A 23373-nucleotide genomic window follows, 5' to 3' on the forward strand; every position below is an offset into this window, starting at 1 on the left:
ACGAAAACATGGGTTGTAACAATAGATGCATCTAAGGATCATGCCACACGTCCCTCGGCAGTGTACACGACACTCTAGATCAGGTCGTATGACCTCGGCAGAAATCGTTCCTAATAATAATAATAATTACACGATACCTTGGCATTTTAATTGCAGCTTGTGAATTTAATTAATAGATTGGAAATTGTTGCATTTGAAGGAATTTAATTATTTCTGTTGGTTAACTAAGATTATTGTTAGCTCTATGAATCATGTTGATTTTAAAAAAATCCATATTTTATTTTCAATTATTATTATTGACCCTTAGTGAGTGTCAAAGTCGACCTCTCGTCTCTACCTCTTCGAGATTAGGCTTGATACTTACTGGGTACACGTTGTTTAAGTACTCATGCTACACTTGCTGTACTTTTTGTGCAGGACCTGAGACAGGTGCTATCGCTGGACCTATCGACGCACACCCACGTTATCTAGAGCCTTAGTGGTGAGCTGCTTTACGAGTCGTTCTGCAGCAATTAGTGCCTCTTCTGGGAAATTTCTCCTGTCTATTTCCTTTCAGACAGTATTTGGAATTTTTTGTATAATCTACTAGATACTCATACACTTGTGACACCAGGTCTTGGCACACACACTAGTAGAATGTTTGGATTTAAATTATGTTCTTGGTTATTTTAATTTACTAAATCTTTCCATATTGTCTAAATTCTTGCAAATAAGAAGAGTTTTATTACTAAATTCTTGTAGTGTTGGGCGCTATCACGACCTATAGGTGGCTTGCCTAGCTGTAATGTTAGGCGCCATCACGACCTATAGGTGAAATTGGGTCGTGACAATATGGTATCAGAGTACTAGGTTCATGTAGGTCTCACAAGTTATGAGCAGGCCTAATAGAGTCTTGCGGATCGGTACGGAGACGTCTATACTTATTTGCGAGAGGCTATAGGGTGTTAGTAAACTACCTTTCTTCATCTTCCATCGTGCAATTGATGTAGTACTAAATATATTTCTCTTATTCTCTCACAGGTGGTGAGAACGCGCTCTACTGAGGTTCCAGACCAGGGAAGAGCTACTCCCCCAATTGCTAGAGGCCGAGGCCGAGAGAGGGCTCCAGCCCATGGTAGGAGGCGAGGACGTCCCAGGACTGTTCCAGTTATGCCGCCAGTGGGTCCAACAGAGAATCCCATTATTGAGGAACGGGGTGAGGTACTTGTGGCAGAGCCAGCTCCGGTGGATTTCACATCTACACCGGGATTTCAGGATGTCATGGGTCATATGCTGTGGTTCATGGACACTATGACCCAGACCGATTTATTTTCGGTAGACCCAACCACATCTCAGGCGGACGGGGGAGCACATACCCCTACCGCACAAGCTCATGGGCAGGCAGCTGTTGTATATCAGACCCAGGGTGCACTACCCGTGGGTGGAGCCCAGCCAGTGGCAGCAGCTACACATGAGCCCAGGCCAGCTGCAGCTGCCGACCCACAGAAACTATTGGACAGATGGACTAGACTACATCCTCCTGTCTTTGGGGGTGAGTGACATGAGGATCCCCAAAATTTCATTGATCGGTGCAAGGATAGACTGTACAACATGAGGATATTGGAGTCTCATGGGGTTGACTTTGCTACTTTTCAGCTAGAGGGCAGAGCCTGTAGATGGTGGAAGTCTTATCTTCTTGGCAGACCAGCAGATTCTCCTCCCATGACTTGGGACAGGTTCACCCGTATCTTCCTGGACAAGTATATTCCATCCTCCCAGAGAGAAGAGTTGCGGTTTCAGTTTGAGCAGCTCCGGCAGGGTCAGATGTTAGTGACTGATTATGAGGCGAGGTTCTCTGAGTTATCTTGCCATGCACTTATGATACTCCCTACTGAGGCGGAGAGAGTGCGGAGGTTTGTTGCGGGTTTACATACTGGCATTCAGGCCACTATGGCCCGGGAGGTATAGGTAGGTACTTCTTATGAGCTAGTCGTGGAGATAGCCCATAGGATTAAGGATGTGCGTCAGCGGAGCCGAGAGCAGGTTATGAGAGATAAGCGGTTTAGATATTCTGGAGAGTTCAAAGGTGCTTTGTCTGGGGGTAGAGGCCAGTTCGTGAGAGGGCAGTCCAGCAAGCCCCCATATCTAGCACCACTGCCTCATCGGGGTGCTCCAATGCGACCTTATTTCAGTGCTATACTAGAGAGTTCTTATCGCCCACCAGCTATTTAGGGTTCTCCCAGTGGGTATTCAGGTCACCAGGGCCAGATTCTTAGTCAGCAGGCCATTGTACTGAAGAGTTTTTACGAGTGCATGGATCCCAGTCACATGCGGAGATTCTGCCCCAGGCTTCGGGGTAGACCAGTGCAGCATGGTCTACAGCCTATGATTACTGCACCAGTTGCTCCACCAGTCGTCCGACCACCAAGAGGTGGAGGAAAGGTGGGTAGGGGTCGTACTAGAGGTGGAGGTCAGCCAGGTGGAGGCCAGCTAGTTGGCGCTCTAGCTCGGTTCTATGCTTTTTCGGCCAGACCAGATGCAGAGGCCTCAGATGTTGTGATTACAGGTATTATTTCTGTTTGCGGCAAAAATTTCTCCGTATTATTTGATCCAGGGTTTACATATTCCTATGTGTCATCTTTATTTGCTCATTTCCTAGGTGTTTCTCGTGAGTCCTTGTGTACTCCCGTTTATGTGTCCACTCCTATGGGCGATTCTGTTGTTGTGAATCGGATCTACCGGTCCTGTATTGTTACATTATATGGTTATGAAACTATAGCAGACCTCATATTGCTTGAGATGGCCGATTTTGAAATTATCCTGGGCATGGACTAGTTATCTCCATATCATGTCATTCTAGATTGCCATGCCAAGACTGTTACCTTGGCTATTCCAGCACTGCCTAGGCTAGGGTAGAAGGATTCGTCTGTTAGTGCATTTAATCGGGTCATTTCTTTTATGAAGGCTCAACACATGGTTGAGAAGGGATGTTTAGATTATCTAGCCTATGTGAGGGATACTACTGCAGAGACTCCGACTATAGATTCAGTGCCTGAATTTCCGGAGCTCTCCGATGTATTTCCTTCAGATCTTCTAAGCGTGCCACCTAATCGTGGTATTGATTTCTGTATTGATTTGGCTCCAGATACCCAGCCTATATCTATCCCACTGTATCGCATGGCTCCAAAAGAATTGAAAGAACAACTTGAGGAGTTACAAGCCAAAGGGTTTGTCAGACCGAGTATATCGCCTTGGGGTGCACTGGTATTATTTATGAAGAAGAAGGATAGTACTATGCGGATGTGTATCGATTATCGACAATTGAACAAAGTCACTATTAAGAACAAGTATCTGTTGCTGCGTATTGATGATCTATTCGACCAGTTGCAGGGTGCTAGGGTGTTCTCTAAGATCGACTAGAGGTCGGGATACCATCAGTTGAAGATTCGGGAGTCGGATGTTCCGAGGACTGCTTTCCGGACTAGATATGGTTATTATGAGTTTCTGGTAATGTCCTTCGGTTTAACTAACGCCCGCCGGCGTTTATGGATTTGATTAATAGGGTATTCAGGCTATATGTTGATTTGTTTGTCATTGTCTTCATTGATGACATCTTGATCTACTCGCGCAGTAAGGAGGAGCACGAGCAGCATATGAGAGTGGTGCTTCAAACATTACGGGAACAAAAGCTATATGCTAAGTTCTCCAAATGTGAATTTTGGCTAGAATCTGTAGCATTTTTGGGGCATATTGTATCGGGCGAGGGCATTAAAGTTGATCCCAAAAAGATTGAGGCAGTTCAGAATTGGTATCGTCCCACTTCGGCGACTAAGATCATGAGTTTTCTAGGTTTAGCAGGTTATTATCGTCGGTTCGTGGAAGGCTTTTTATCTATTGCAGTACCTTTGACCAAATTAACCCAGAAGGGTGCTCCGTTCTAATGGTCCGATAATTGTGAGGCGAGCTTTCAGAAGCTCAAGACAGCATTGACTACAGCATTAGTGTTAGTATTGCCTTCTGGTTCGGGGATGTATACAGTGTATTGTGACGCTTCACGCGTTGGCTTGGGTTGTGTATTGATGCAGGAAGGGCGAGCTATTGCATATGCTTCACGTTAGCTGAAGCCCCATGAGAAGAATTATCCGGTGCATGATTTGGAGTTAGCTGCGATTGTTCACGCTCTTAAGATTTGGAGGCATTATCTTTATGGGGTGTCTTGTGAGGTTTACACTAACCATCGTAGTTTGCAGCATTTGTTCAAGTAGAGGGACCTAAATTTGAGGCAGCACAGATGGCTGGAATTACTGAAAGATTATGATATTATTATCCTATATCATCCCGGAAAAGCAAATGTGGTTGCAGGCGCCTTGAGTAGAAAGGCGGAGAGTATGGGTAGTTTGGCTTTTATTTCAGTAGAGGAGAGGCTATTAGCTTTGGATATTTAGTCCTTGGCCAACAGACTTGTGCGGCTGGATATTTCAGAGCCCGGTCGAGTTCTTGCATGTGTTGTAGCTCAGTTTTCACTATTTGAGCATATCAAGGCTCGCCAGTATGATGATTCACACTTAATGGTTCTTCAAGAAACGATACTGCAGGGTGGTGCCAAGGAAGTTACTATTGGCGTGGATGGTGTTCTGCGACTCTAGGATCGCCTATATATTCCTAATGTGGATGGAATAAGGAAAAAGATCCTAGAGGAGACATACAGTTCTCGGTATTCTATTCATCTAGGTACTACGAAGATGTATCGTGACCTGAGGCAGCATTATTAGTGGCAACGAATGAAAAAGGACATCGTTGAGCATGTAGCTAGGTGCCTAAATTGCCAGCAAGTTAAATATGAGCACTAGAGGCCAGGTGTCCTACTTCAGCAGATGACTATACCGGGGTGGAAATGGGAACGCCTTACTATGGACTTTGTAGTCGGGTTGCCACGGACCTTGCAGAAATTTGATGCAGTTTGGGTGATTGTTGACAGGTTGACCAAGTCGGCACATTTCATTCTGGTTGTGACTATGTATACTTCAGAGAGGTTGGCCCATATTTATATTCAGGAGATAGTTCGGTTGCATGGTGTGCCAATTTCTATCATATTAGATAGAGGCCTTTAGTTTACTTCACATTTCTGGAGAGCAGTACAGAGTGAATTGGGGACCCGTGTTGAACTCAGCACAGCCTTTCATCCGCAGACCAATGGGCAGTCAGAGCGGACAATTCATATTTTGTAGGATATGCTCAGGGCATGTGTGATTGACTTTGGAGGTCTGTGGGATCGTTTCTTGCCTTTGGCCGAGTTTGCTTATAATAACAGTTACCAATCAAAGATCGAGATGGCTCCATTTGAGGCTTTATATGGTCGGCGATATCGTTCGCCCATCGGATGGTTTGAGCCCGGTGAGGCTAAGTTATATGGTACTGATTTGGTGAAAGATGCATTGGAAAAGGTAAAGTTAATTTAGGAGCGACTTCGTACCGCACAGTCCAGACAAAAGAGTTATGCGGATCAGAAAGTGCGTGATTTATCATTTATGGTGAGTGAGAAAGTTCTCTTGAAGGTTTCGCCGATGAAGGGATTCATGAGATTCGAGAAGAAGGGCAAGTTGAGCCCAAGATTTATAGGCCAATTTGAGGTATTAAAACGAGTTGGGGAGGTTGCCTATGAGCTTGCCTTGCCTCCCAGTCTATCAGGAGTTCATCCGTTTTTCCATGTATCTATGCTCCGGAAGTATCATGCCGACCTATCACATGTGTTAGACTTCAGCACAGTTCAGCTAGATAATAGCTTGGGTTATGAAGAGGAGTCAATTGCCATTATTGATAAACAGGTTCGCTAGTTGAGGTCCAAGAAGATTTCTGCAGTAAAAGTCCAGTTGAGGGGTCAACCAGTCGAGGAAGCGACTTGGGAGGCCGAAGAAAACATGTGGAGCAGATATCCACACTTATTAAGCACTCCAGGTACAATTCTAAACCCGTTCGAAGACGAATGTTTGTTTAAGAGGTGGAGAATGTAATGACCCAACCGGTCATTTTGACTTTTAGAACCCCGCTCTCCTAAATAAAACTCCTTGTAGATGCTTTTATTAATTTATGACTTGTGGGGATGGTTGGTTCGGGATTTGAAAGTGTTCGGGTTAAAATCGGAATACTTGGTTCCTTAAGTTGGCCTTAAAATGCTAAGTTTGACTTGGTCAATATTTTGAGAAAACGACCCAGGAATCGGGATTTGACGGTTTCAATAGCTCTGTATGGTGATTTTGGACTTAGGAGAGATTTAAGTTTGGAAGTTTGCCGGGGAGTTGACTTTTTGATATTGGGGTCGGAATCTAGTTCCAAAAATTTTCATAGCTCTGTTATGTCTTTTATGACTTGTGCGCAAAATTTGAGTTTAATCGGACTTGATTTGATAGGTTTCAGCACCGAATGTAGAAGTTGGAAATTTTAAGTTTGATTAAGCTTTAATTGAAGTATGATTCACGGTTTTAGTGTTGTTAGATGTGATTTGAAGGCTCGACTAAGTTTGTATGATGTTTTAGGACTTGTTGGTATATTTGGTTGAGGTCCCGAGGGGCTCGGGTGAGTTTCGGACGGCTAATGGATCATTTTTGGCTTTTGGGAGATTGTTGATAGCTGCTAATATTTTCTTCTGATTTCCTTATACGCGATCACGTAAGTTTGTCTGCGATCGCGTAATGTAATTTGGGTAGAGGTGACTTTGTTCTACACGATCGCGTGAGATAGTTTGCGATCGAGTAGGCTTAGTTGAGGCAGTGTTGATTTTTGTTCTTCGCGATCGCGTGAGGTCAACCGCGATCGCGTAGGTTGGGCCATTCTGTACATCGCGATCGCGTGGCATTGTTTCTGATCGCGTAGGGAAAACCTGAGAGAAAGATGGGCCACGCGATCGCGTGAAGAGGGATGCGATCGCGTAGAGTTGGAATCATGTGCATCGTGATCGCGTGGCATTATTTGCGATCGCGTAGGGTTATTTTTGGTCATTAAAAATTTGTGTTGCGCGATCGCATGAGGAAGTTCGCGATCGCGTAGAAGAAATCACTGGGCAGAGAGTTTAAGTTCTGAAAATGGGACTTCGTCCCATTTTCTATTTTTTACCGATTTGGAACTCGGATTGAGGCGATTTTTGGGAGTTTTTCACATAAAACAACGGGGTAAGTATTTTTAACTCAATATTGGTTAAATTACCCGAATCCATCACTGTTTTTATCATTTAATTGGTGAATTAAGTTGAAAAAGTTTAAAAACCCTCTTGGATAGATTTGAGGATTTGAGGGCCGAATTGTTATCGGAATTTAGTAATTTTGATATGAGTAGACTCGTGGTTGAGTAGGCGTTCATATTTTATAACTTTTGCCGCAGCCCGAGACGTGGTCCCCATGGATGATTTTTGAGTTAATTTTTATTGAAAAATATAGTATTTTCTTATGAATTTGATTCCTATAATTTTTAGTGATTGTATCGAATTATTTTGGTTAGATTCTAGCCATACAAAGTTGGATAATCGAGGAAAAGGATTGCTAGTAGATTAAATTGGAGCAAGTTGAGGTAAGTCTCTTGTCTAATCTTGTGAAGGAGAAATTACCCCATAGGTGATTAAATTAACAATTGTTGCTAAGTGTGGGGGCTACGTACGCACGAGGTGACGAGAGTCCGTACGTAGCTACTATTTATGCTAAAGTCCGGGTAGTTTAGGACTCAAAGCATGAATTATGTGCGTAAATTGTATCCTTTATTTAATTAAATTATTTGAAATATGTTGTGAATTGTTAGGGAAAGATAATAAAAGATGGAAATCTCATATACTTAATTTTTTGCTTAAATTAATTAATTATTAAAAGAAATTGTTCATCCTCTCGAATTAATCTATAATGAATATACTCTCCTTCCGGAGGTACATAAGAAAATGTCTTCCTTTCTTGTGGAGCGGGCCGAACGCCTCGGCAGTATAGATGCATCTATAGATCGCGTCGCACGTCCCTCGGCAGTGTACACGACACTCTGGATCGGGTCATACGACCTCGGCAGAATTCGTGCCTAATAATAATAATAATTACACGATACCTTGATATTTTAATTGCAACTTGTAAATTTAATTAATAGATTGGAAATTGTTACATTTGAAGGAATTTAATTATTTCTGTTGGTTAAATAAAATTATTGTTAGCTCTATGAATCATGTTGATTTAAATAATTATATATTTTATTTCAATTATTATTATTGACCCTTAGTGAGTATCAAAGTCGACCTCTCGTCTCTACCTCTTTGAGATTAGGCTTGATACTTACTGGATACACGTTGTTTACGTACTCATGCTACACTTGCTGCACTTTTTGTGCAGGACCTGAGACAGGTGCTATCGTTGGACCTATCGGCGCGCACATGCGTTATCCAGAGGTTTAGTGGTGAGCTGCTTTCCGAGTCGTTCTGCTACAACTAGTGCCTCTTCTAGGAATTTTATCTTGTCTATTTCCTTTCAGATAGTATTTATAATTTTGTATAATCTACTAGATGCTCATACACTTGTGACACCAGATCTTGGCACACACACTATTAGAATGTTTGGATTTAAATCATGTTCTTGGTTATTTTAATTTACTAAATCTTTCCATATTGTGTAAATTCTTGCAAGTAAGAAGAGTTTAATTACTCGGTTAATTTTAAAAGAATTGAATATGGGTTTAATTTACTAGTTGGCTTGTCTAGCTGTAGTGTTGGGCGCCATCACGACCTTTAGGTAAAATTGGGTCGTAACAGACAGTCTATTGTACATAAATTGTATAGTAGTAGTCTATTTAGTATATTTTTGTATAGTGATAGTCTATTTTGTATATATTTTGTACAGTAACAATCTATTTAGTATATTGTTTGTATAATGACATTCTATTTTTATATATATTTTGTATAGTGACAGTCTATTGTATATAAATTGTATAGTGATAATCTATTTTGTATAATTTTTGTATAGTGACAGTCTATTTTGTATATATTTCAACTTTATGCATAGTTATCTGAGAAAGAACCATCATGAAACTTCATGTTATTTCCCGTGACTTCAAACTCCCAACTCAAAACCCAGCAACTCCATTGAAACACAACACTAAAAGCTTCTTACTTTCCCATTTCTTCATGTTATTTATCAATGCACCGTTAATTTGCTAAAAGACAAAAAAAAAAAAAAAAAAAAAAAAGATGATGATGTGTTTCTATTTTCTTTTTGGAAAAACCTCTTTAAATTTCAGTTCCCTTTTTTCCTAGTATTTCGAAATTTTTATTTATTCAGAATTATGTTTGTATATAAAACAATTAGTAGCTTTTAATCATCGAGGTAAAATTCAAAATAGAACTAGAAATAAAAATGCACAAGTACAGGAATAAGTTGGTTACCTTTCCACTCGAAGCATCACAACGTACGGTAAACCTGGAGCTTTTGGACAGCTTCTCAGTTTTTCTAGTGAAGAACACATCTTTTTTCTTCAATTTCAACGAATTAAACTGCTTGGGAACTCGAGATTTGCCGGAGAAGTTCACCGACTGAGAAGAAAATAGAGTTATTCGGCTTGAAGAATCCGATTTTCCTCAGAGGCACCACTTTCAGGTTTTTCAGTTGCTAGCCATTGTTTTTGTTTTAAGGTTATGACTTGTACGGGTCAATTTGTGGCTACCGATTGATATATATTTGGCCCGATGGGCTATAAATGAATTTTGCTCAATATTATACATACTAAAAAAATTGTGACGCCTATAAATAATGCAAGACAACAATTCATACTCATTCATTAACTGTCACATCCATTCAAGTTAAATATGACTTTTGGTTGTTTACTTATAGAATGAAGATTCATCTATTCCAATGGGAACCGGCGAGATTGTGCGAAAATGCTACAAGCAGAGAGATGCAGTCCAAAGTCGAGCGAAAAGAGATTAGCGCCAATTGTCTTAGAAATTGTCAAAAGACAAATTAGAGAGTGAAAGAAAACCTTTCATGTACTGCAACGGTATTTTTAAAATAAAAGTTCCTCATCATTAAAATGTTTTATTGTGGTTAACATTTTTTTTTGTCTTTCACGAATAAGAAAAATAATTATTTCTTCAGGAGAAACTTGTTAGGAACCAAAAAAAAAAAAAGCTTTTGGCATTAGTTAGATAATCGCCTTATACTTGAATTGAAAGGCGAGAGTGTTGGGAAATTGTTCTTTGAAGGATATGATCTCACACAATGCTTAGTCACCGACCAAACATCGCCTTATATTTGGAAAGATTGAAATGGTTAATCCCGATAAAACGGGTTATATATATCTCACTTTGACTTACAGTTTATTTGTTATTTTCTACCCTTTCGTTTATGAAATACATTTTCTTATAAATATTAGGGTAGATGATCATGGTCCCATAACATATATCGTGTCTGATCATTCATATGTTATGATCAGGAATAAGTAAGATAATATAATTAACTATTCCTTTTGAATGAAATTGGTTTTTGGTATGCAACTTATCAACATGCATGAAATTATGTGAAAGATTATATTTTTTAAGCTTACATTAATATTTGAAAATACTCGTGAAATAAATAAAGATTATATTTAAATATAACATAAAGGTTGGTACCCTTTTATCATGAATTTTGATGTCTCATTAGAGAAGCATAATGTATTAACGTTTTATGCATTATGTTCGACAACAAGAAATGTGAATAATCTAAATTTTGGTGATTTCTCTAGACTTGTAATTGTATATTTATATTCAAGTAAGAGTATTTATATTATCATCTAAGATCCATTTTTTCTCCTACATTGGTGTGTTTTAGCAAAAAAAAATATATAAAGTATAACTTTCACATCCAAAGAGGTTGGAAAGATTAAAGGGTTAACTTTAATAAATAGGAAGAAATCAATTTTACCTTTTGAGTTTATGAGTTCTGGATTCTACAAAAGGCAACTTATTGAGTTCTGAATAAATTATTTATGCATATTAAGTAGATTTTTAAACACAAATATATAATTTAGGATAAAGCTACTGAGTTCTGCCGAACTTGTAAGCAGAACTGTAGCTCCGCCCCTAGAAGGATGAAAATAACATATACACACCAGGAATATCATTTATAAATTTTAGGTAAAATTTGTTTCAATATATGTTTGTACCTAATAAATTAAAACAAGTAAATAAAATCACATGTATCTAACTAAATCTTGATTGTTCATCTTTGTAGGCTCAAATGAAGTCCAATCATCTTGACCTCGATAAATAAGTTACTATACGACGATCCATATTGTTCATTCACAAAAATTTATACTTTATTCTCTTACGTACAATCAAGCTTCTCTAGAACAACCATCCTCGATAACAACACGTCGCTATAACGGCTTTCCTTTGGAACTAAATTTTCATGTTATGCTCTAACATATGTTTTTTATATTAGCAACTTTATTATAACGGCTAGATAATATTTAGAAAACTATTTTAATAATATTAATATTATTTTACAAAAACTTTTGCCACATAACTCAATAGGAACTAGTTATAATAAAAAGAATCCGTAGATCATGAAATTTCTTGGAAAAAGGGAAAAAAAGGATAAAAGTAGATTGTACAGAAAGTAAGATATAATTACGATATAACTCTTGGTTATTGTCTTATTGAGAATAAATGCTAATTGTGGAAAGAAAAGAAGTAATGGTATATTTCTTGGGACGCGAAGTTCAATTAACTTATAGGCTAAGATAAGGGTGGCAAGTGAATCGGTCCAGGTTCCGGACCGGCCCGGGACCTCGGGCCTAACGGGCTAACGGGTTAGGACCGTTTGGACCGTTTTTAGCGGGCCTGGTTCGGTCCCGTGGGCCGGTCCTATGAATTGGGCCCGTTAGGCCCGGGACCGTTAGCCCGCCAGGGACCGGCCCGTCCCTTAGCGGGCCAAACGGTCCCAACGGATTTTTTTTTTTTTTTTGAAAAAAAAAAATAGCCGTTGGGCTGTCAAAAATAGTATATATATATAGTATATATAGTATACTAGATATATATAGTAGATATACATGTATATATAGTATATTTTAAGATGTATACTATCGAATATGGCTTATATACTATGTATATATAATATAGTATATACAACTTAAGATATATAAGCTATATTCGATATACATATATATATATATATATATATATATAAAAGCTTATATTTATACTATACTATAGTCTATACTATATATACATCTCATAAGATATATAAGCTATATTCGATATACATATATATATATATATAAGATATATATATATATATATATAAAAGCTTATATTTATACTATACTATAGTCTATACTATATATACATCTCATAAGATATATAAGCTATATTCGATATACATATATATATATATATATATATATATATATATATAAAAGCTTATATTTATACTATACTATAGTCTATACTATATATACATCTCATAAGATATATAAGCTATATTCGATATACATATATATATATATATAAGCCTATATATATATATATATATATATATATATATATATATAAAAGCTTATATTTATACTATACTATAGTCTATACTATATATACATCTCATAAGATATATAAGCTATATTCGATATACATATATATATATATATATATATATATAAAAGCTTATATTTATACTATACTATAGTCTATACTATATATACATCTCATAAGATATATAAGCTATATTCGATATACATATATATATATATATATATATATATATATAAAAGCTTATATTTATACTATACTATAGTCTATACTATATATACATCTCATAAGATATATAAGCTATATTCGATATACATATATATATATATATATATATATATATATATATATATATATATATATATATATATATATATATATACTATACTATACTATATATACATCTTAAGATATACTATATATACATAGTATACTAGATATACTAGATATATATATAGTATAGTATAGTAGATATACATGTATATATAGTATATCTTAAGATGTATATATAGTATATAAATCGAATATAGCTTATATATATATATCTTAAGATGTATATATAGTATATAAATCGAATATAGCTTATATATCTTAAGATGTATATATAGTATAGTATAGTATATATATATATAAGCTTATATATATATGTATATCGAGTATATCGAATATACTTATATATCTTAAGTTGTTTATATAGTATATACTATAGTATACTATAATATATATACATCTTACTATATATATTATATATATCTTAAGATGTATATATAGTATATCTTAAGATATATACTATCGAATATGGCTTATATACTATGTGTATATATAGTATAGTATATAATATACTATATATACAACTTAAGATATATAAGCTATATTCGATATATATATATATATATATATATATATATATATATATATATATATATATATATATATATATATATAAGGCTTATATTTATACTATACTATAGTCTATACTATATATACATCTCATAAGATATATAAGCTATATTCGATATACATATATATATATATATATAGATATACATATATATATAAGCTTATATATATACTATACTATACTATATATACATCTTAAGATATACTATATATACATAGTATACTAGATATACTAGATATATATATAGTATAGTATAGTAGATATACATGTATATATAGTATATCTTAAGATGTATACTATCGATTTTAAGATGTATACTATGTATATATAATATAGTATATATATATTTTAAGATGTATATATAGTATATAAATCGAATATAGCTTATATATCTTTATTACTATTTTTTTCTCTAACTTCTATAAAAAAAAATTTAAAAATAGAAAAAATCTGTTGGACCCATTTAGGCCCACTTAGGCCCGGGACCGGCCCACTTAATTCGGGACCGTTAGTTCGTGGTTCCGGTCCCGAACCGGTTCCAGCAATAAGCCCGCGAAACCCGGGACCGTTTAGGACCGGACCGTATAGGACCGGCCCACTTAGGACGGGCCCGCGAAGCCCACTTAGGGCCAGGCCCAGCCCACTTACCACCCTTAGGCTAAGATCTCGTAATCAAGAGGCCGTGATCAAACTTTTAGCTTGTGATATAGGAGTATATCATATATTTCGGTAGCCTGCGCATTATTTGTAATTATTATTCGTTCGGTTATAATTGTTCTATTAACTTCTTAGTTGACAATACATCAACAAAGAAAGAAGTAGAATCATAGGAGTAATAAATACATACGGAGAATTTTTTTATGTTGTAGTAATCTCTAGGGATCAAACTCAACCAGTATGCGAGAAAGACAGCTACTATTGTACTCCCCTTCAGGCTTCAGCAGTAGTGAAGTGGTTCTTGAATTGCAATCCAACTGAGAAGAGGGAACTTATTATACACATCTCATCTTGCCTTTTCAATTCAATGAAATTGCAGTACACCATTTTTCCCTTCTCAAATGCAGCACTACTCATAACAAGGCTCATTCCTTTGTAACCTTCAATTATGTAATAGCAATATGCCAATCTCTCACTTTTCATGTCTTTTCTCTTTTGTTTTCTTTTTTTGAGTGGACTGTGTGGGAGGGGAGCACCAATATGAAGTGATCACTTTAGCAACCACTTTACAAGGGGTGTAGAAGTTTGCACAACTAAAATTATCCATAGACTTGGCTTACATTACACATACAACACACACAAGTGAAGTTAAGATAATAAATCCTAGGACATGGAGAGACCTGAAGGTTTTACCTTGAAGGAGTACATAGTTCATTTCATATCATTTTTTTTTAAATCCAAGCAGGAACACATCCTATATATAATACGTACAAGCTACTATTTTCATGGGAGGCCTTGAGTAATGAAGTGAGGCTCCCAACAAGTTACAATCCTAAGCAAAATCGCACTATCCGCTAAACCTACAGACAAAGATAAAGAGAGATTAGATATGGCACAACTTTAAAACAAACTGCACTTAAAAAAGTGCTTTAAATCAACCTCAATGGGAATAGATTACATATGAAACACTAAAATTAGCAACAAAGTAGCACAACATTGCATAAATGCATGTTGTAAAGAACAGGCTCGGATATGATGTGGGGAGATTGGGGACCAAATGATTGCATATAGTTTGCATACATTGTTTATGGCTTTAAGGAGGGAATCATGGGTCCTATGCATGAACTGACCAACAAGATTACCTACAAGGGCAATTTTCATGATAGATTATGATGGAGGGATGGATCATCAAAATGAAATTCCGAAGGAATACAACTCAAAGGGAATGTTTTTGAGTTGTAAACAAGTTAAACGAAATTGGTGTAAATTGCTTAAAGCCTACCCATGCATATTGGGATGAACACCTCAAGACAAACTTGGTCAGCCTCTCCACGGTTTGAAGATAAACTAAAAATTTCACACTAAGGAAACCATTGGAATCAACAAGCGAAAAACCAATTTTTAGGCCACAAGAATAAAGCTCTGAGAATATACTACTGATACCAAACTGAGGATTCTCCTACTCAGACAGGGAAGAAAAGTATTATCTAACGTACATTTCTATCACACCACACAAATACTGCTTCAGTACAAGATAAATTATGAACAAACGATTAAGAGTAAAGCAATATACCATTTAGAAGCTACACTACAAATCAAGATTGCAAATCTCCCAACACTGCAATTTCTCGAAGATCACAACTTCAACGCCTGGAAAAATCAAGAAGTTTGTCAATATTGGTCAATTGAATGTAAGATACAACACAACTAAATCGTATGTTAATAGCTTTAAAATAATGATGTTAGCCAAGGAGTTTATACAAGTACCAAATATCTCTTAGAAAATGTTAGTCCGGGTATTGTGCCATCCCTAATATCAACAAACTGTCATGATATTGAAGCGTATTATAAAAACTGTAAGGGCTAGTGGCTATCAGCTAGTGCGAGAAGAAGTAACCAAATGTGTATGAACAAGTACCGTACAGGACAAGAGAATTGCAGTCCATGGCAGCTATCTTTGGATCCAACAGGGTTCTCTTTAGCCTTCACATATAGTGTGGTGATCAGGAACTTGGCGTGAAAGGATCTAGGGTGTACTAAGATAATGTACTCTGTCTCATAACCAAAATGTATGAATTACAATGACAGTTAATAAGGTCTGGCGGAGCTCATATTGGGTTTCATTCTAATTGGTCACAGAGGAGAGAACCAAAAGTTTCTCAACCTAAACGCTGAAACCTTATCAGTTCTAATTTCCAGTTTATATATATATATATATCAAAAACAGCAATATGTCACATAACAATACAAGAATCACTATAGAAGATCTTTTCCCAGGACAGAAATGCATGGTCTTCCATGCCAAAAAATTTAATCTAATTCATGATTTTATTTTATTTTAAATTCAGTCATTCAGAAAACTATACCTGGGAAGCTGTGACCCACTTTCCGTTAATCCAGTCCAGATGCAGCCTTAAATCAGCATGCTTAAACTCCAACTCCTCATTGTTCCCCCTAAAGTGAACCCTGTATCTCTGCCCTTTAAGAACTTTAGAAACCACACCCACCCACCAGCCATCATTGTACAGAGCATCCACTTTTTCAAGGACTTTGAAGCTTTTAACAGATCCAATATCAGGTGGACGCGGTCGTACATACAAACGATCAGCTTCTTCTTGCAAAAATGCTGTATCATCGTCATTTCTTAAGTTCTGATACTCTATCAGGTAGTTACCATTATCTAATAGCTTAACAACAGTTGCAGCAAACCAAGCACCCTCAAAACCTTCTTCGTCACTGCTGACTTCGACTAATGACCCTTCGCTGAAATTTTCTGCTGCACCGTTGCTAGGTTTAATATCAGTAGAAGCAAGTGTCTGCATTTCATGCCAAAGTCAAAATAAGTGGGGAGAGAAACATTCCTCCAACTCCCATTTTGTTTTTGGCCGTGTGTGTTTAGTGCATCTATGCTGAAGCTAGGTTGGTCTCAAGAGATTATTGAAGCTTGGGTTAGAATAATTATTTTATCAATGATAATACCATTTATATCCCCCTATATACTTGCAAAGTCATCTCGTACTACTGCAACTTGCTTTCAACACAATAATGTTCCACATATGATGAACGATGGAATTAATCACAACTAAACAGAATAAAAATTTAAGCTCAATTGGGAAGGTTTTCTTTTTCATGAGTTATCTCCGGTCTATCTAGCTGGAGGAAAGCACCTATGTTACACCGATTCTGGTGCAAGTATGTATTCATACAGGTACAACATACAAGTATTCGCAACGGATTCATTTAACTAAACAAGTTTAGGTATAATTTGAAGGATTTAACGAATTATCCATACCATAAGTTACCTACTGAAGAGCTACATCAAGATGAATGAGGAGTTCTAACGTAGCATACAATATATAGGAAAAGGTTTCCACATTAGGAGATGAAGGTCAAAATTCTTTTTAGAAAAAAAAAAAGAAGAAAATGAAGAAAGCGGGCGGTAAGCCTATGATAAGCAATATCGAACTACTGTCTGCATAACCTAATCCCCTTTCAAGTTTGCAGCATGTAGTCTGTTTAGCTGGGCTTGTCGGCAACTGTTAGGATGAGAACTTGAGAAAGGTGAGAAACATGCTTCTTTTTTGAAGAAGTGACAAACAGACTTCTTTGAGCTTCCAAGTTACCCTTGATCAGCTGAAAATAACAGCACTGTATCCAAGAAGTGTAAACTGATTCACTCGAAATGCCGTTCAATGCCCCTATGCCTACAAAGTTCCAATTCACTGTGGTCGACATCTTTATCTGAATATTTGCGCATAAAGCACCAACTGGCATATTTAATCCACCTTTTCTCAAATTCTTGACTGTCAATATAGCCCCCCTCGTTGTCAACTAAGTAAAAGGACACATCTTTCCTGATTCCCTGAGAATCCCAACCAATAAGCATGGAAAATCCAACTCCTCCTTCACCAAAAGATTATGATAACATGACTATATGAAATAATCCCTCTCTTCCCACCCCCACCTCCGTGGACCTGACTAGCATGAACGTAATATGCTTGTAATATATTTCAATCAAGCCTTGGAATTCAACTTCCCACTTTTGAAGTTCCTCTTGACCCGTATGTCCCAGTAGACTCCTCCCTCTTGTAGTCTACGGATCGTTATATTGTAGTCTCCTACTCAATTGAGATATTATAGCTGTTTGGAATGTGACCAACCTTTCTTCTTCATACCACCAGTGACTCCAAAAGCTTATGATACTTCTATCCTCTACCTTTAAGTTTATGTTGCCGATGAAATCTTCCCATCATTATAATATTCCTCCAAATTCGCATCCAAAAGAAAGTATGATATGTTCAATCCTCAAACTCCCTTCAACAGTTCCATACTTTCTCCTATCAGCTCATTCGATAAAGCGTGTTCCTCTTTCTTGAGTCTCCATAACCAGTTTCCTAACAGGTGAAAACTTGAAAATATTTTCAAGATTCCCCTACTAGATGTATTATTCTTCCAATTGACTAAGTGAAAATTCACATCCCCATTTGCTGAATCCCACAAAAAAAAAAAAAAAATTTGGAGCCTTTTCAGTTTACCTATGATACTGGCTGGAGTGTGAACCAATGACACAAAGCATGTATAAATGCTTTGACAAAGTGCTCTTAATTAATAATTCCTTCTCCTTTTTCTGAAATGTACCTTTTTTACCATCGTGTTGTAAATATAGCTCCTCTCGGTGCCAACCAAGTAAAAAAGAACTCTTTTCTTGGTGTCCCGAGAATCCAAAACCGATAAGCGTTATCTAACTCTTCCACTAAAAGCTTATGATAATATGACTTCATTAAATAACCCCTCTGTTCCCACCTCCCACCTCCATCAGCTCTAACTAGCATGAACATCATCTGCTTGTAAACCATTTCAATTAAGCCTTGGAATTCAATTACTTCCTATTCTTGAAGTTCTTCTTGACCCTTATGCCTAAATACAGTCCCCCCTAATGTAGTCTAGATATCGTTGTACTATCATTTCCTTCTTATTTGAGGTACTGTAGATATTCGGGAATGTGAGTTTCAACCTCTTCTCCATACCATTTGTGACTCCAAAAACTTATGCTACTTCTATCTCCTACCCTGAAGCGCTTATGTTTCCGATGAAATCTTCCCATCCTCTTATAATACTACTCCAAATTCGCACCCAAACAGAAGCATGATATTTTAAATCCTCCAACCCCCTTCAACCATTCCATACTTTCTCCTATCACCCCATTTGATAGAGCGTGCTCCTCGTTACCGAGTCTCCGTAACCATCCTAATAAGTGAAAACTCGAAAATATTTTCAAGATTCCCACATTCCTTCAGAGATGTAGCGTTCTCCCAACTGACTAAGTGGAACTTCCTATCCTAAGTTGTTGATTCCACGAAAAGTTCCTTTAAAGCCTTTTCAGTTTACCTGTGACATTGGCTGGTGCATGAAGCAATGACATAAAGTACTTTAAATGCTTGACATAGTGCTCTTAATTAATAGTTTCTTCCCCTTTTGAAAGGTACCTCTTTTTCCATGCTACTAGCCTCTTCTCAAGTCTCGGGCTCCATGCTAATTAATCCTTATTGGAAGCGCCTAGGTTAAACCAAGATAAGTAGTTGGAAGAGCTTCAATCCTCATCAGACGTGATTATTTCATATCTTTTCCAATTCCATATAACTGCATATCATCTTAATATAGCATTTATACAATATTCATCTTGTTGAAATTAGGCTTTCGAGGCCCAAAATTCACCCCTCCTCCATATAATATTACTGTCTCATAATTGTTTTATAGAACTTACCTACTAGATCCCACATTGATTGACGAAATAGAATACTATCTCCTTACATAGTCTAGAGCAATCCCTACGTTATGAGCTAACTTTCGAGATTAGTTAGGCCCATGATCAATTTTCTTAATATGTTATCCGAGCCAAACTCATCCATGTGTTTCCCAATGGTAAGCCCCCATGTATGTTATACTAGTCTAGATGTCCAATCCTGGGTATGCAGGGGAGTAAGCCTTCAATACATTATTAAGTCTTATTTCTAGTTATACTAAAACTCTTACTCTCAATAGTGTTTATTATACTTCATACTTTTTAGTTGATTTCCTTGAAGCTTTGTGGGATTAACACAATATCATCAGCAAATTGCATGCATAGTTGAACCTCATTCTTTATACTGTTGGCTAACTCATCCATAACAAGGGCATAATATAGGTTCAAGGCATCCCTGGTGTAAGCACTAACCCAATGTTTACAGGAAACGCCTTTGTATCTCCTTTTATTCTCACATCTCAAACTTGTCACAACTCTCCTTTTACAGGAAGGTCCTGACAAATTCCAGAATCTGCAACACCAAAAATTGCACCAAACACTAGAAATAAACCAAAAATAGCAGAATTGCACCTCAAAAAACTGCACCAAACAACAAAAATAGACCAAAAGTAGCAGAAACTGTAAGAAGTGAACCTCCGAATTCGATGAGACTACTTTTTTACCCACACCAGTTCATAGTTTGGGGTCCCACGAACATTTCTTTCTTCTGGTAATTGAGTGCAAATTCACATACTCGGTAATCCAATAAGCTATTCACAAAAACACAACAATCCGGAAAGAGTTTCTTGTAATCTAATTTTCTCAGCTTCATTCAAGGTAAATGGAGAGCTAAAACACATTAGCAACCCTATGCTATGTGATAAAAATCCTAAAGGTAAGAGTATGCTCTTCCTAAAGACCCTTCCTAATGGGATTTACAAGCCCAAAAGAAAAGTAAAAAGCCAGATAATGTTTCACATTATCCATAACCTCCGCCGAAGTTGTCTCCACAATTCGACAGAAATGAGAATGTCCGAGATGAAAAAGGAACATACCTCTTCAACTTCATCTTCATCTTCCTCTTCCTCTCCTTGCTCAAGTGGAGGGGTCCACTTGCCATTGGCCCACTCACGGTGGGTCCGTAGCTGGGATTCATCAAAATCTAGCTGGTCCCTTGTTCCCCTGAAGAACACAGAGTACCTCCTCCCACCACTACCACCCAACACCTCCATTACCACACCCTCCCACCATCCCTCATTGTGATAAGCATCCACCTCTTCACTGACGTTGAATCTCCTCCGCCGTTCACGCGGTGGCCGCGGCCGCAGCTGAACTAAGCTCAGCGTCTCCTGCAGCCGTCGTGTACCCTTTTTATCAGCCATCAGCGTTTTGTACTCCACCAACACCCGCAACTTCTTGTCATCCTCGTCGTCATTCCTCCTCAGTTTCTTCGAAATGGGTCGTATGACTGTTCCCTCATACCACGCGCCTCGGAAGCCTTCTTCGTCACTGCTAACCTCAACTTCTGCGCCATTTGTGAAGTAAGTATTCAGTATTTCGCTTTCATTTTGGTCATTTTCCATTGCTGCAGCTGCAGCTGCCAGAAGATCGAAAGGAAGATATTTTGAATTTTGAATTTGGAATGAGCAACGTATGGAGATTGTTTGGCGGTAGTACAGGTTAGGAGATTTGAAATTTTCAAAACTGGCGGAGGGAAGGTGAATTATTGACAAAGAGGGGGCTCTACTTGTTGGAAATTGCAAGAGTTCAATGTTTGGGTTTTAGAAATTGAGGTTTTTCAGGATTAGGTGGGAAGAGGAAAGAGGATAGGCTTTTGAGTTTTGGCAAGATTTGTTTGGGTGTGGGTGGGTGGGGGTTGGGGGACGTAGGGAGTGGCACAATTTTTCAATAAATCTTGTTTTGATTAGTTTGATACTTTGATGTTGTTAGGGTTTGCTTTGATTTTTTTCTCCCAAATTTGGATTTACTTTACTTGAAGGAAGGGGTAAAATATCTATCATAATTAATTTATTTTTCCTTGAGGAAAGATATAAATTTATTTCATATTTGATTGATTACTTTTGTGGAGGAAAATGTTGTCGATCTTTATAAATTGAGAATATCTTCTTCACACAACAATACAATGGCATTCACAATATAGTCCTTAAGTGAGCTTTGTTTAGGGGAGATTTTTCTCTTAGTAGTTGTTATTTTTTCTTTTACATTGATTTTCTCATATGTATGTCAATTGACCAAAACTCGTTATAATATTCTCTTATAGTATATTTTTCTTTTGTTGTTTGATTTATCATTTTCAAAATTTGCTTTATCGGCTTTCGCACGACGCCCTTGTTATTTTCGATTCCAACAAGTGGTATCAAAGCCAATGGTTTAGAGCAAGGGTGAAGATAGGTTCAAGATGGATTCAAATTAAGATGCAGCCAATCTAACGATAATGAAAAACAAATCCCAAAAAGATATATTCGGAGTACTACATGTGAATATTTTTTCAATCATATCTCCAACATACCCATTGCTCATCTTTAAAAATAAAAAGTATTTTTAACGCATGCTCACTTTTAATGTATGAGCTCTAATTTTTAACTCGTGCTTACTTTGAACGGATGGGCTTCAATATTTAATCATTGCTTAATTTAACGCATGAGCTCCAATTTTTAACTCATACTTAATTTTAAAGCATGAGTGCGACTTTTAATCATGTTCACTTTTAATATATGGCACTAATAAATTTAAGCTTGTGCTCACTTTTAACGCACATGGCTCTAATTTTCAATCCATATCTATTCTTAACCATGGCAAGCAACAATGATGAAGATTATGTGAAGAAAACGGATCAAGTTTTTGTCAAGAAAATCCTGGCCAAAGGAAAAAATTGTTGGGGTTTGCCATGATTTTCTTTCCATATTTGGATTTACTTATTACTTGACGAAATGGTAAAATATTTACCATAATTTATTTGCTTTTCCTTAAAGAAAAATATAATTCATTTTCATATTTGACATATTTCTTTATTGAAGGAAAAGATTGTGATCCTCTATAAATTATGAATCTCTCATTCACACTACAACACAATAACATTCACAATATAGTCCTTAAGAGGGTATTGTTTAGGGGAGATTTTTCTTTCAATAGTTGTTATAGTATATTTTCTATTTTGTCGCCTGATTTATCATATTCAAGATTTTCTTTATTAGCTTTCATATGTATCGTTGTTATTTTCGATCCCATCATATGTCAAATGCTTTCTAAGCATGTTTAGAGATGATCAAGAAAAGTAGATAGTGGGATAGTCAGATAAGATGAGACATACCTCAAGCCTCTATATATAGCATATCAAACAAGAGCTAAATTAGTTGAACAACTAGTTTATAAAGAGTTAGAAGTTAAACGAATTGCATTCTTGTTGTCAAACATATAAAGGAAGAAGAGTTGCTTATTTTAGAAGACGCAATTAAGGATATAGAATTGTTCCTGGCAGATTTAAGTAATGTAACTCATGAAAAATATTGATTT

The 23373-nt window shown here is 36.8% G+C and overlaps 1 protein-coding gene across 1 annotated transcript; it reads right to left on the minus strand.

The window, feature by feature from the left end:
- Nucleotides 1-14622: 14622 nt before the first annotated feature.
- LOC107763315 (protein AGENET DOMAIN (AGD)-CONTAINING P1) lies at nucleotides 14623-21703 on the minus strand. The gene is made up of 4 exons (XM_016581793.2): nucleotides 20895-21703; nucleotides 16424-16873; nucleotides 15631-15707; nucleotides 14623-14917 (listed from the first exon to the last, which is right to left on the minus strand). The coding sequence occupies exons 1-3, from the start codon at nucleotides 21420-21422 to the stop codon at nucleotides 15693-15695; spliced, it is 993 nt and encodes a 330-aa protein (XP_016437279.1). The 5' UTR covers nucleotides 21423-21703; the 3' UTR covers nucleotides 14623-14917; nucleotides 15631-15692.
- Between the last annotated feature and the right edge of the window lie 1670 nt (nucleotides 21704-23373).

The sequence above is a fragment of the Nicotiana tabacum genome, chromosome 19 (genome assembly GCF_000715075.1).
Source record: "Nicotiana tabacum cultivar K326 chromosome 19, ASM71507v2, whole genome shotgun sequence".
NCBI classification, from domain to species: Eukaryota; Viridiplantae; Streptophyta; class Magnoliopsida; order Solanales; family Solanaceae; genus Nicotiana; species Nicotiana tabacum.